Source organism: Haliotis cracherodii, unplaced genomic scaffold (assembly GCF_022045235.1).
Source record: "Haliotis cracherodii isolate W230 unplaced genomic scaffold, xgHalCrac1.p SCAF_3, whole genome shotgun sequence".
In the NCBI taxonomy this organism is placed as follows: Eukaryota; Metazoa; Mollusca; class Gastropoda; order Lepetellida; family Haliotidae; genus Haliotis; species Haliotis cracherodii.
In genome coordinates this window covers 67,361,136-67,376,755 of record NW_027266286.1, presented here as the reverse complement: position 1 = coordinate 67,376,755, position 15,620 = coordinate 67,361,136, and the positions used below count along the sequence as shown (strand labels likewise).

The window sequence follows — 15,620 nt, the reverse complement described above, 5'->3', positions numbered from 1 at the left end:
GTATACAAGGTGATGTGACGACCTAGACACAGGCAGGTATACAAGGTGGTGTGACCAGCTAGACACAGGCAGGTATACAAGGTGGTGTGACGAGCTAGACACAGGCAGGTGTACAAGGTGGTGTGACGAGCTGGACACAGGCAGGTATACACGGTGGTGTGATGAGCTAGACACAGGCAGGTATACAAGGTGGTGTGACGAGCTGGACACAGGCAGGTATACAAGGTGGTGTGACGAGCTAGACACAGGCAGGTATACAAGGTGGTGTGACGAGCTGGACACAGGCAGGTATACAAGGTGATGTGACGAGCTAGACACAGACAGGTGTACAAGGTGGTGTGACGAGCTAGACACAGACAGGTATACAAGGTGGTGTGACTAGCTAGACACAGGCAGGTATACAAGGTGGTGTGACGAGCTAGACACAGGCAGGTGTACAAGGTGGTGTGACGAGCTAGACACAGGCAAGTATACAAGGTGGTGTGACGAGCTAGACACAGGCAGGTATACAAGGTGGTGTGACGACCTAGACACAGGCAGGTGTACAAGGTGGTGTGACGAGCTAGACACAGGCAGGTGTACAAGGTGGTGTGACGAGCCCCACACAGGCAGGTGTACAAGGTGGTGTGACGAGCTAGACACAGGCAGGTATACAAGGTGGTGTGACGAGCTAGACACAGGCAGGTGTACAAGGTGGTGTGACGAGCTAGACACAGGCAGGTATACAAGGTGGTGTGACGAGCTAGACACAGGCAGGTATACAAGGTGGTGTGACGACCTAGACACAGGCAGGTGTACAAGGTGGTGTGACGAGCTAGACACAGGCAGGTATACAAGGTGGTGTGACGACCTAGACACAGGCAGGTATACAAGGTGGTGTGACGACCTAGACACAGGCAAGTATACAAGGTGGTGTGACGACCTAGACACAGGCAAGTATACAAGGTGGTGTGACGAGCTAGATACAGGCGGGTATACAAGGTGGTGTGACGAGCTAGACACAGGCAGGTATACAAGGTGGTGTGACTAGCTAGACACAGGCAGGTATACAAGGTGGTGTGACTAGCTAGACACAGGCAAGTATACAAGGTGGTGTGACGAGCTGGACACAGGCAGGTATACAAGGTGGTGTGACGACCTAGACACAGGCAGGTGTACAAGGTGGTGTGACGAGCTAGACACAGGCGGGTATACAAGGTGGAGTGACGAGCTAGACACAGGCAGGTATACAAGGTGGTGTGACGAGCTAGACACAGGCAAGTATACAAGGTGGTGTGACGAGCTAGACACAGGCAGGTATACAAGGTGGTGTGACGAGCTGGACACAGGCAGGTATACAAGGTGGTGTGACGACCTAGACACAGGCAGGTGTACAAGGTGGTGTGACGAGCTGGACACAGGCAGGTATACAAGGTGGTGTGACGACCTAGACACAGGCAGGTGTACAAGGTGGTGTGACGAGCTGGACACAGGCAGGTATACAAGGTGGTGTGACGAGCTAGACACAGGCAGGTGTACAAGGTGGTGTGACGAGCTAGACACAGGCAGGTATACAAGGTGGTGTGACGAGCTAGACACAGGCAGGTGTACAAGGTGGTGTGACGAGCTGGACACAGGCAGGTATACAAGGTGGTGTGACGAGCTAGACACAGGCAGGTATACAAGGTGGTGTGACGAGCTAGACACAGGCAGGTGTACAAGGTGGTGTGACGAGCTAGACACAGGCAGGTATACAAGGTGGTGTGACGACCTAGACACAGGCAGGTGTACAAGGTGGTGTGACGAGCTGGACACAGGCAGGTATACAAGGTGGTGTGACGAGCTAGACACAGGCAGGTATACAAGGTGGTGTGACGACCTAGACACAGGCAGGTGTACAAGGTGGTGTGACGACCTGGACACAGGCAGGTATACAAGGTGGTGTGACCAGCTAGACACAGGCGTGTACAGAAGACGGTGCGAGGGAGGCCCACACAGCAAGGCGCCGGTGTGGAGATGCTCTGTACGGGGGTACTGTAGTGAATATCGGAGGTGGGGAGGCAGTGTTGTCCTCGCTATAGACGACATGTGTCAGTGTCATACGGTGATGACTCACTCTATAAAAGATGTTTTCGATTCAATAGAGCCCCATTAAAAGATTTTCTTCTCTCTGGGAGTTATTTCATACCGACAGTACAAGCAGAGCCACGTTGTATAGAATGTATTCAGTTGACTTTGTGAAGGGCTATTTACCTGTCCTGTGCACCTGGCGAGCTCGTGCAGGTCGCGCGGAGGGAACGCGCATGACGCATAGCACGCGACAAACCGTCACTTTTTTAACACAACATGTTTGGGACGAAGATGAGTAATCGCTTCGTTTTGAAACTAGTGTGTGTTGTGTTCTATCAAATGTGGGAGAGTGCACCAAACGTTTGTAAATATATTTATACTTTGCCATGATTTTAATAAACTCCTTCTACTAATATGAAAGTGCCACTTGAACTGTTCATTGCCACCAATACTTCCAACAGGGGCGTGTGACTTAAACGTTCGTCTTTTCGGCCCGCGGATGCGGGTTCTATGCCCAAGCAATAACGTCGCACTCAGCAATATTCCAGTTACATGAAAAATGTAAATAATGGATTCAGAACCAGACAAACTACTGATTGATAATATGTTCAACGTCCCAAGACGCGCCATCGGGGTACGACGGCATGCATCAACCAAGTCCCCGAGCCATAATTTCGCCTCTTATGACCAGCATAGGTTGCTGGGGACCTATTCTGACCCGTAATCCCATCGGATATGGTTGTAGTTCAGAGGTAGCAGTGGACGAGGCCCTGTAGTGGTAGCGTGTGGTCTTGTAGCAATGTTTCAGCCATGCCAAGGTCTTTTGGACGAGGGGTCAGTTGTCTAAGCCGCCGCAATTTGCTGTGTAGAGCTGCGTCCCTTCGGCACGCCAGAAACTTATGATTGTGGGTTCAAATCCCGGTCCGCCCTGATTATGTTTCTAGGTTTGTCAGCACCATACCCGTGCTCGTGGGTTTCACCGAAGTGGTAAACGTCTGAGACCTGCATCACTTCGGGCTTTCCTCCCACATCAAGCTGACACACCATGATATAAATGGAGTACTGTTAAAAGCGGCGATAACCCCAACTCACTCACTCACTCACTCACTCCTTGAAAATTAACACGTAATACACGTCACGGGAAGGCCGCTCACGTGACATGTCGAGTTCCACGCGGCAGCAGTCCTGTCACCGAGGCGGGTTGATATATTTTACGAATGCTTCAACCACTTAGTGAAACTATAGAGGCACTTCATCGCAGATATTTATTTGTTGACTAAAAATTCATTTTCAAAATATTTAATATTCCGTATTCGACCTAATAAGCGCCCCGCTATAATAAGCGCCCACGGCGATATTTGCTAATATATTGGCTAGTGAACAATCCCAATTAGCACCCCTCTGATTGATCAATGTACACACGACTTATTTATTCATGTATAATACGCACTCGTGTGTTATATGTCTCTTAATATTGGGCAATTAAATTCTGGAAAAATATATCTGTCGTATATAAACATTTCAGGCTGTCAGCATAAACCACGAAATTTACGGTCTTTCAACTCTGTTTTTTCCCCCAACAAAATAATATTATTAGAAGAGCCACCTATTTCTAATTTTGAGAGCGCCTTACACGCTTATTGCATCGAAAACAGTATTGTCTTTATTTCTTTAAAGATTAGTCAACGCTCTAACTATGTACATAGTCAAATATAGTTGCAAAGATAGTTCTTGTTCCCGCCTGTGCGTATTTTTCTCTTTCTTTCAAAATGACCACGAGATTATAAACAATTCAATACATTTATGAATGTAAATTTGAAAATATAATTTTCTAAAAATCACATTTGAAACACAAATATATGAACTCTGGTCGAATAAGAAATAAATAAATATATCGTAACTGGTTCCATGGCATTTGATCGGCTAATCAAGCAATTCTTTTAACGTTTAAATAACATTTAAACACATATTCACAGAATGTCGCCTCGTGATTATACACAAATTATTGATGAGCAAAAGAAATTATCTGCATTAATAGTCATATATTTATATCGGACTTAACCAATACCGGCGTAACAAGAAGCCAAATCTTGCATTTGGGTTAACAAATATTCTAAGTAAATAGCACTGGCCAATCATGAATGAGACAAAAAAGGCGCATACATTAACCTCCTAACTCAACTATCAACACGCGAGTCTCTTCAACATTAAGCCAGACAGAGTAACCTCCCTTAATTGACCGGTTCACCATGCTTGGCTATTTGTTGTCAGTCTAGTTTTAGTTTGAACTGAAGGGATTTCAGATATTTGTGTATATTAATAGCGTGTTTCGTTGACATTAATATCCATAAATGAAGAATCGTAAATATTTATCTGGATATGACGTGATGGGATGAGATGTAGGCGGGATAATGGAAGTAAATTCTCTGCTGGATCAGTCAGTGTTGTTTATGATACCAAGGATATAAACTACCAGGCAAAGTAAGTATACACTTGAAAACTGGATTTGATTGAACAATTAAAAACGTTCTTAAAATATGACTAGGCTGAAAAGAATCGCCGAAAACTGTAAACTGCAAACTTAGCGCCCAAAGCAACTATTCTAACAATATCAAATACATCACCATCAAAAACCATTTCGTGTTTTTCCAATGTTATATTTAACACTTTCTTAGTAAAGTAGAGATTCTAGTACTTTGGGGGGTTGAGGCCAACAACGACCACTTGAAAATATTTGACAACGATAAATATGGAAAACAGAAAACCCACTTCGTTGTGTTCCAAGTGGGTATGGTGGCTTTGAAAGCCCTACTGGAATAATACTGTTGAAGAGGACACAACAACAAGAGTTATTTCCCTTAGTCTATGATTTTAGCAGAAACCTTCACAACCAAAACGTGGTGATTATCTTGTATCACCAAAGCCAAAAAACTATTGCTATTTATAGTTTTGAAAATTGAAATCTTGAATCTGTTGGAACTTAGGTTTGAATTATTATTTTTTAAAGTCTCACTCCAACACTGGTTACACTGAAATTTGAGCAATATCAGGTTATATAGGATAATACCTTTGAGGATATAAACTTGTTTTTCCTTTACGGACGAATAATAAATATATTGCGACCAATCTGTCCATTTAAGGAAAGCGTATGTACCACCTTGACAAATATAGTTTGATACAACACATGGATATGTGATTGCATGTTTCTTTATCGTAATTTACACATCAGCCGATTTAGAAAGCAAAACAAATAAATATGATGATTATTATTATTATTATTAACGAGTACACACGCGTGTATTCATTCAAAATCAATGCGTTCCACATACATAGCGTGACTCCAATGCTATGCTGATCTATGAAGAACGTTTTAAATATACGACGCGAGCAAATTAAAATCTAGGTCGTTCTGATGAATGTCATTTATGAGCTTAAAAAGCCCCATTTCTCACGATTCAAGAAAGATGTATCTTAAACATAAATCCCAACCATGCCAACATACATAAATCTATTTTATTACTGGCGTCCCCAAAAAGAAGAATGTGTTCTAAACACATTAAACTTCGGTTATAACGAACTCAAGGGGCCACTAAAGTAAGTTCGTACTGCCAAGTTTCTTTTCTATGCAAACGAGGAAAAGTCTTTGGTCCTGTTAACACCGTGATATATTGTCAACTATGTATCCCAAATTGTAAGATAAATTTTTGTATTTTTGAAATTGGTCTATATCCCGCACTGCAAGTATGTACAAAAGACCTGTATCATATACCTACCGGAGTAAAAGACTGATGATAAGGGAGGAGTGAGTGAGTCGAGTTTAATGCTGCCTTGGACACTATTCCAGTTATATCGCGGCGTGTCAGCTTATTGTGGGAGGAAAGCCCGACGTGACGCATCTCTCAGACGTTTAACACTTCGGTGAAATCCACGAGCATGGGTATGGTGCTGACAAACCTAGAAACATAATAGGTGGCGAATCGGGGTTCGAACCCACAATCATAGGTTTCAGACAGCCGTTGACTACTTGGCCACCCGTGACCCCTGAAGGGTGAGATACGTTGCCACCTGAGTACGTTCTAGGGCCCATCGCAGGGTCGGAATCCTCCGCTGGACACGCCGTACTGTGGAATCCTAGAAGGGATTGTCGCATTGCCGCCCTCACAAAAACAAGCCAAACCTGTCAAGGGCATTTACTCTGTAAAAACGTAATTGACGGCACCAATTTTCGAACACAGTCTTGGCAAGTATCTCTCAAACAGGCATGGAAAATTTAATTCATATAATTTCCGTAGCTTCTGAGAAAACGTGTCCCCATTTCACACAGTATGTAGAGTTGAAAAGCATGGAGCCCGTGAAGATGCAGGGTAGAATAGGTCTTCAGCAACCCATGCTTGCTGTAAGAGGCGACTAACGGGATCGGGTGGTCAGGCTCGCTGACATGGTTGATGCATGTCTTCGTATCCCAATTGCGTGGATCGATGATCATGTCAATCACTGGATTGTCTTGTCCAGAATCGATTATTTACAGACCACCGTCATATGGCTGGAATATTGCTGAGTGCGGCGTTAATCAACAAATAAACATAATAAAGAAAAGCGTGCAGCAAGGGCCATAACTCTGCAAACAATGAATGTACGACACTAATTTTCGAACTTATTTGAGATCATGGCGAGTAACATGAGTGTGTAAAATTTAATTTCTCTAACTTGGAATACTTTTTGAGATTTGTCCACATTGAGAAACGGACGGATGGACGGATGGACAGACGGACGAACTCCGTTCCTACATCCCAGCCTTACCAAGAAATAGTTCTTTAAGCATCAGCAATGTTTCAAAGCCTGTATCATTCAGAAACCACATACTCCCAACTGATAATGATCTGCGAGACTCCACCAGTAAACACAAATCCACAAGCAAATGACAATACAAATGGCGTTCTTTACAAAAGCATTTATTCAAACATATTGTACAAATTTGTATATTATAAAAACAATGCATGATCGAAACTGCTTATTCGGGGGTGGTGGTTGGGTGTACAAGTGTGGCTTGGGTTAAAATGGACAATGGTTTAGTTTAGTCCAAGTGCTGGTTCAGATCATGGCAGAAGCCTTGAAACAAAATCTTCAAATGTATTTACTGATGGAATATTCAACATCATATCATTACATCAGAATTATTATAAAGCTTTCTCTTTATGTCGAAAAAGAAAATTTTACATTTAATACTAGTTGGTTAATGGTTATCAGTTACTTAAAAAAATTGTCCTTACTGAGGGACAAACCAAACAATATTCTGGTAGGTGGGGGTGCGTAGTCCTGGGATTGTGTAATGTGACTACTATATTTTCAGCTAAAGCTGAAAAACCAGATGGTTTTTTTAAATTTAAACTTTATAAAAAAAATTCAAAAACACCTTCCAACAATGTCATTTTTGTGACCGACAATTTCTTTTTTCTCTCTAAAGCCTTAGGCATTATTATTTTATTTTCAAAATTTTCTGGGACAATTTATTTTGTTCGATAAAATCCCAACCCCCTCCAGAATATGAGATGCTCAGTCCCTTACTAACATGGAGAAACACTCCTGAACATCATACCTCAAACAATTAAAAGTAACTTTAAAATATTAGTTTGTTAGGAATACAGGTTACACATACCCTGCACATACATGATATATACTAAAGGTGACTAGACTCACAACACCTGTTGTAAGTTAAAGCTTGTGATAGATTGGTGTCTGGAGGGATGGGGTGAGGCGAGGGGAGGGGAGGGGAGGGGAGGGGGGGGCGAGGGGAGGGGCAGTTGGGTTTAGGAACAAGGGTCTTATGTTACATGCATTATTACCCTGTCTCCTGCGCTTGTGGCTTTGGAGACACAGAAACATCACTGCAAAAACACAAAATTAATCATTCATTACATGTGATACGATTTTATTTCTTATGTTTCAAAAATGTTTCTGAGGCGATCATATGTTGTGGACCATCTCTAACTAAAATTGCATGATCAGCATAACATACAGATATCTGTACAATTGTTAAGAACACTTGAAGTAAAATTACTGAAGAACTTTGAGTCGCAGATTTCACGTCTTAAAATACAGTTAAAATAAGATCACTTCAAAAATTAAAGTACAAAATTAAAGTCACTTTTCATTTTCAGAAATCAAAAATAGACAAGGTAACACAATATACTTTACAGTTTGAAATAAAACCAAATTTTGTTCAACGCAGAAATTAAAGCTCAAAGGCAGAATTTTGAATTCTTCACAATGTAATCTATGACTAAATGTTCCCTCAGTTGGTATAAACAAGGCCTGTCAGTCCCCGACACAGACGTATGGTACTGTCAGGGTGACAGATTGACATGTCACCGACATGTCACCAACATGTCACTCATGTCCATAGCACGACAGGACATGACAAAGTAGCAAAACAGTTTCAATTGCTTCTCGAGTAAGACAATATTGAGTACTATATTTGAGGAAAAACTGACATTACTGATCATGTGATCAATATGAAGGAAACAGAACCTTATCTTCTACCAGTGAATTATTCTTTTGTTTAAAACAGGAGATACGTTTATGTGTATCTTACATTGCTCATTTGGGCCTAGGTGCCAAGATACAAAAGAGAAAATTGTGACAGGATTAAATACTGGTAATTGTGACAATAAAATTAATTTCACTTTAAAAACAGTTGAAGTTAATATCCTGAACAAAAACAGTTAGGGATCATGGATATTTTGGGGCATATTTTTTGTACTGAAGACAGAGCATACATTTTCATAAACATATCCCCTATAATTCACGATCCCTAATGTTTTATGTTCAGTTAACAAAAATTGTTATTAGATTTAAAGATAATTTAGTAACTAAAGACCGATGTGGCCTAGATCTATTGATTTACATATTAAATGGTTATATATAATTTAAACACAAGACTTAACTAACAAATCTGACATTTACACTTAAGAATTTACAAACAACAAGGAAAGACAGGCACTTTTAAGTAGAACAAGATCTAGGCTTATCCTGACAATACCACTCAGAGATGCCATCTTGTCCTTGGGGACTGACCCTGACCTTCTCCAACACTGTGACCTTGACATGATGATGAGTGATGAAGGATGGGTAATTATTGAATGACAATGCATTATTTACAATCAGGTTAGGCAAATATCAAAGACAAATAAGATCTTTATTCTTCAATTAACAACTGTGTTCAAGATTGGTGTTTTGTCAAAAGACAAGAGTAACAAGACAGTGTGTATGACGCATGGCATGACCGTATGACAGCAAAAGCCGTATGTATTTATTGCCCAAACATTAATCACAACAAATTTGTTAACAAAATTGATTAGGCACTCTTTGTCTCAGTGAGGTCTTAATACGAAACAAACATTCTTCACATACCAATATTTGATGGTTTCGGTTTTCTGCTAAAATAACAATGAAACATTTCCAAGCATAAAAATATATTATTGTTTTGATAGTGTTATGTTGAACTCTACTGTCATATATTGCAAGACAGTTCAAGAAGAGTATGAAATGTCACCCAGGTTCACAGTTCAGATGACGACATATAACAAGTTTCAAACTTCTCAATCATAAAATTCAATAAATGTATTCAAACATTTCCATGTAGCAAATGTTCAAAATATATTTCATCTTCATATCATATAACAAGTTTCAAAATCTTAAATTTAAAATACAATAAATGTACGTGATTACTTCATGCTGTTAAAGTGTAAAAAAATATTCAGTTCATTATCATTATATCATGCTAAGGTGATATTATGTATGTATATTATAGAAGAATAATTTATTGCTCAAGATGTCGAGTTGCCACAATGGTCTAAAAACTCCAAATACTTTTTCACCTTTTGTCATAAACTACAAACATTATATTTAACACTATAGCCGTGGAGGGAATATCCTGGACATCTAAAGAATAGTAGAAAGGCACACAAAAGAATTACAAGAGATGGCAGGGAAAACATTAGTGAGGGCAGTAGAATGCCGAATTATCAAATTGCATATATATCTTATATATTTAATGGGTTTTGCTCGAACAGGAAACCGTGTTCATGACAACATGCATATAAATAGAACTATTTAACAAAGCCTGTTTGGTGTTTGGAACCTGACACTAAGTAGATGCTGTCTTGAGACGTACAATATGTTTAAGGCACATGCAACCACCTAGTGGTCGGATCTTTAGTGGACGTTCGGAGATATATATGGCTATGAATAAATAGTTATCTTGTTATTTGACATGAAACATATGTATACACACAGACAGTAAGAAAATATAGGTTTCAGTTGAAGGAGATGTGAGGCAATGGGCAATATACAGTGAAAAACTTGTGTCATAACAATGAGTTATCTACCCTTATGGCAGTTCTTTTAGTGGTCTGCCCATTGGACAGAGCTCTGAAAGAGTTGTCTGCCCACTGGACTGTGCTCTGAAAGAGTTGTCTGCCCATTGGACAGTGCTCTGAAAGAGTTGTCTGCCTTTGTATAAGCAGCACTAGATTGACTACTGCAGCAGTGTATCTTAATGCCAGTTTAGCATTCAACAAATCAACCAAATGTCATTCTTCAAAAGATTTGCGTAATACTGTTTGGACGTTTCTTCTTAAAGCAGTTTATAATGCTCAGAAATAATTTGGATGCCTTGATGATGAATCAACAACAGGGAAATACTGAACAAAATAAATTCGAACTAAATCTCAAACAGTATCCAGTTGTGTCCTAAAAAACACGTTTACAGTACATTACTAGTAAAATCCAAACAAACGGTTTTCATCATAATCTGATGTAATCACCAAGGCATGCTAACAAAAGACTCGGGCAACTACAGGAGCTGGTGTTGAAGTGGAACGGTCCGGACAGACGTTCTGCAGTGTGGTGTGAATCGTTCCAAGTAAACCTCGACCAGAGATGGAGAATGTTTGCACATATCCATGTCAGTCTGTCCGATGAAAGTAGCACTTGGTCGTTCCACTTCAGAATTGGGCATCAGCAACTACACACTCACAACTATCAGCAACGAAACATAACAAAACAAATCACAAGAAATCGGTTCCAACTTCTTCTCCTACAAGAAAGAATCTACCACAAAAGTGTTTTGCAACTACTGCAGTCTGTACTAATCATTTGGCAACCATAAGCACTATTGCGTCTAAGAAGACTCTCTAGACGAGATCGACCAATCATGGACAAGCTGTGGCATAAGCTCTGTCCTGATTGGTACATGTTCTTGCTCATTGAATATAATCCCGTATCACACAGCCAGACGAATCCAGCAGATCTATGCACCAAGAGGATAAGGTCTTGCATGATAAAGGCACATGATGTGTTCCGAGTTTCACCAGAGTGTTTGATGCGGTGTTTCCGATGACCCGGCGTACTTCCTTCACAAACACAGCTCTTATTGCTTCAATGGTGAATGAGGGGACAATATATAATGTTTGTATCGAGTCTGTTTCCCCACGAATGCTGGCTAGTCTTTGACAAGCTTGTAGATGTGATGTTGGGCTCCATGTTCACTTGTCGACACCTCGAACACGTTGGCAATACACAGAAGACACTCCTGTGTGTCACGATTGGTTACCACCTGTAAAGAAAAACACAAATTTGTTAATCCAAATATTTTTATCACATTCTATATTAATGAAGTTAGTATGGCATGGCTGAGAATATCATTAAGGACTAGAAAACAATCATGCATTCATCTCGAGACATCAGCTCCAAGGCGATCTTGTGCATGTCTGATTTTTTCTATGTTAACATTAACAAAAAATTAAAAAAACCAAACAATTCCCAAACTTTAAAAAGGCACCAGTTCACCACTGGCCCTATCTTTGTGCCAAGTTTGGTTAAAATATCTCTCATGGTTTTTGAGTCCTGCTCCGGAATGAAACGTGACTTGACAGCACCCATTCATGGTGGGGGATAATAGCCAACACCAGTGGATACCAGTTGGTGCAGATATTCACAGCAAGACAGAGACTTGAACACAGACTTGGATCAACAAGAGCACTATCTACTGGTCCACCTCAGCCCTCGAAGTAGGGACCATTTTGGTGGCCACATGCGACATAAATCAATGATTGCCGACCTAAATTTATCAACTGCTTGCCACTTGGCTACCTAAAATTAACATAACTGGTGACAATATCTGTTGGCCCCTTAAATCTTAGATTTGACTAAAATATTCATGTTAGGAGCCGCTTGGCTCCCCAACATAAAAACCAAACTTAGAGGGCTGCACTTATTTCACAGTACAGTAAACTACAGAATAACGAACTCAAAGGGACCACTATTTTTAGTTCGTAATAACCATAGTTCGTCGTAAGCATTTCAAGTGTTGCACATGATATAATATACAGCAAATGGCCAAGACACAAAAAAAGGTTGGTATATCCATCAGTTCATGAGGCTACAAAAAATATTAGTCTTGGTTCTCAGGCACCGCCCGCATCATCATAATGTCCACCGCATGTTTCGTTCTTATAACCATTTCCCCAAAAAATTAAAAAATCCCAGTACTTAAAAAAAAAAGCGCGATCCAATATAGCACGCAGTTACTTCCCTTTACATGCACACTGCTTTACTGCACATCTTGTGTTATGGTCATGGCAGCAATAGGAGTTTGTATGCTTCTTCATGTAGGGAGGCCCTTTCCCAGGTTGATGGTACACAACTGATTATTTGGTTACATACTAGTTTGAACAAGCCCAAAAATAAAAAACCCAAAATACACTGCACACATGCACTATATTTTCAAAAGTCATTGCCTGAGAACCAATTCTTTTAATTTTTAAAACGTTCGTAATAAACAGTTTTCTGTAAGGAGACATATACCAACCTGTAGAATAGTGAAGTTTTCCAGAACACTGTTCATCATGTACTTCTCTGGCAGGTGCTTCAGTTTGTGAATAAAGTTGATCATGTATTCGCACATCGGGGAACGATGGATTCTATACACGAATCGCCCATTCTCAAACCGAGGATACTCCGTCTGAAAATAACGCAACATTACAAATATTTCGACATTCATACCATGGAGCAGCATTAAACTGTAAGTAGAAACATTGCTTAATGGAAGTATTGCTGTAGATGGCGTACTGTCCTGGCTGAATCAGTGTAGGTACTCGGCTACAATACTAGTTCTGTCTCTGTGAATGAGTGAGTGACTATGCTCTTATGTCGCATTAAGCATTTCAGCAATATCACAGCAGCGGACACCAGGATTTGGCTTCGTTCCCATACAGGAAATTGAACCTGTGCCTTTGGCGTCACAAGTGAACACACTAACCACAAGGCCATCTCACTGCCCCTTTCGTGTCTCGAAATTTCTGACAAAAACGGACAATTCAAACAATTTTATGGTCTCCATGACCATCATATTTTCTATGATAACTGCTGGAATAAAACGCAAACAAAATAGACAAAGAAACAAATTCTCAAGCACACATTGTCAACTGCCATGGAGAGAACAATTACCTTAGTTGAACAAACACTGAAGAACAATTTAGTTAAAATTATACCTGCTACCATCTTGAAGACAAAACACCACAGCGGTAGAAACTAACATTTCTAGTCCACTAGTCCTTATCATGATAATATATAGCAAAACCCTTAAAAATGGCAAATTTCTACAAGTCACTGTGTTTTTTTTTGTCTATTGTTTAACGCCGCACTCAGCAATATTTCAGCTAAATGACAGCGGTCTGTAAATAATCAGGTCTGGACCAGACAATCCAGTGATTGACATCATGAGCATCGATCCATGCAATTGGGATCGATGATATGTATCAACCAAGCATAGTCGCCTTTTACGGCAAAAATGGGTTGCTGAAGACCTACTCTACCCCGGAATCTTCAAGGGTCACAAGTCACTATGATACCTTAGCTACTGGGCAGTTGGGCAAGAACAACAGGACTGGTGTTTCTAAAGCAGCACCAGATTTCACTTGGATGACACTCACCTCCACTTTTTCCACGACCTGCTTCCCGAAAGAACACACTTTGGTGGACACCTGTATCGTCATGTTCTCGGTGCTCTCGTACCTGGAACAACACCACTCATGTTACACAAACATAACTAGCAACAGTACCATTAACTCACAAGACAACATATCAATATAAAAAATATTGTCATATTATCTTAAAACATGCTTTGACTGAAAGCATGGATATGTGATCGTCTTTACAAGTACATCTTGAACCTAAGCAAACAGGCAACCATCTCGTTACAACCAAACCTTTAATCAACGAGCTATTATCAATATGTTGATGTACAGAGTTCCTTTTTCAAAAAGAAGAAGCATGAAATAGTCATATCCCTTGCCAATATTGCCATTTTTTGTCTAAGGTCAAAGTTGTTGCCATGGAAACTTCAAAAAAATAAATAAAATCCCTAACCATCAAAAGGCAGTAGTTTACGATTAGACCTATCTATGTGCCAAGTTTGGTCAAGATATCTCTCAAGGTTTTTGAGTTCTGCACCGAAACGAAGCGTGACGGACGGACCGTCAGCACCCATTCCCATATACCCCTTCAGTGCGGGGGATAATAAATATTGATGAACAACTTACTGGCTTGTCACTCCATAGAAAGCCCCGGCCTCATCCTGCACATTGGTGTTGATATCAGCCTGCAGACAGAAAACACATGTCACGTCATGGCAACTTGGAGAATCTGACACTCCTAACCTTTGTAAACTTAATATCTATCAAGTGAGGTGAAATGGGGTTTAACACTGCGTTCAAATTATTGCACTTATATAGAGATGTGTATGCAGGTGTGGGTTTGTGTATGTCTGTTAGAACTGGTTCCGACAGTATACAGACTTGTTATATCCCCTTAATGCCAAACTCCGGGCAAGGTAACAAGAAGTACCATCTTTTAACATCTGTTTTGACAAGGACAGGTATCGAAAATGACATTCCACTCTCCAGGGAGCAGCCCTATCCACCACGCCACAGAGGTGGGCCATGATCAATTAGTTAGAGCAAGTCAATGCTGGTAACCATCCAAGTCATCAATATTTCAGCTAATCCACAGAAGTCTGTAAATAGTAGGAAGACATGCAATCAGTAGAATCCTAAGTAGGACTTGTATTATTTGGAGACCATCACAGGCAGATATACTGACCCAGAATTTAACGAGGAAGAAGGATTGTTGGGGGCCCTTATCATACAGCTCTTTGAGGCCGCCCTTCTTCTCAGGGAACTTGTCGTAGATCTGGCGGATGTCGACAGCCTGGAGCAGCAACAGTTCAAGTCAACAACATTACAAACAAACAAAGGCCAAATATAAGCACTGATATACTGCTTCATATCAACTAGGCCTTGTACTCTTCACAACAAAACGACCAAGCGCTAAAAAATAGTTCCAGTGATAACTGTTACTTCTTCTTGGTTATTATTGGGTGAGTGAGTGAGTATGGTTTTACGCCGCTTTTAGCAATATTCCAGCAATATCACAGCAGGGGGCACCAGAAATGGGCTTCACACATTGTACCCATGTCGGGAATCGAACACGGGTCTTCGGCTTGACAGGCG

The 15,620-nt window shown here is 40.7% G+C and overlaps 1 protein-coding gene across 3 annotated transcripts in view; it reads right to left on the bottom strand.

Annotated features, from left to right (window-relative positions):
• Positions 1-8,425: 8,425 nt before the first annotated feature.
• LOC139473754 (transcriptional enhancer factor TEF-1-like) overlaps positions 8,426-15,620 on the bottom strand; it is a 30,720-nt gene continuing 23,525 nt past the window's right edge. For all 3 annotated transcript variants that reach the window (XM_071256490.1, XM_071256489.1, XM_071256488.1), the window contains exons 8-12: positions 15,211-15,318; positions 14,652-14,710; positions 14,043-14,124; positions 12,920-13,072; positions 8,426-11,665 (exon numbers count right to left, since the gene is read on the bottom strand). In XM_071256490.1, the coding sequence (XP_071112591.1) occupies positions 11,552-11,665; positions 12,920-13,072; positions 14,043-14,124; positions 14,652-14,710; positions 15,211-15,318 (516 nt within the window). In that variant the 3' untranslated portion in view covers positions 8,426-11,551. The remainder of the gene's footprint in view (positions 11,666-12,919; positions 13,073-14,042; positions 14,125-14,651; positions 14,711-15,210; positions 15,319-15,620) is intronic.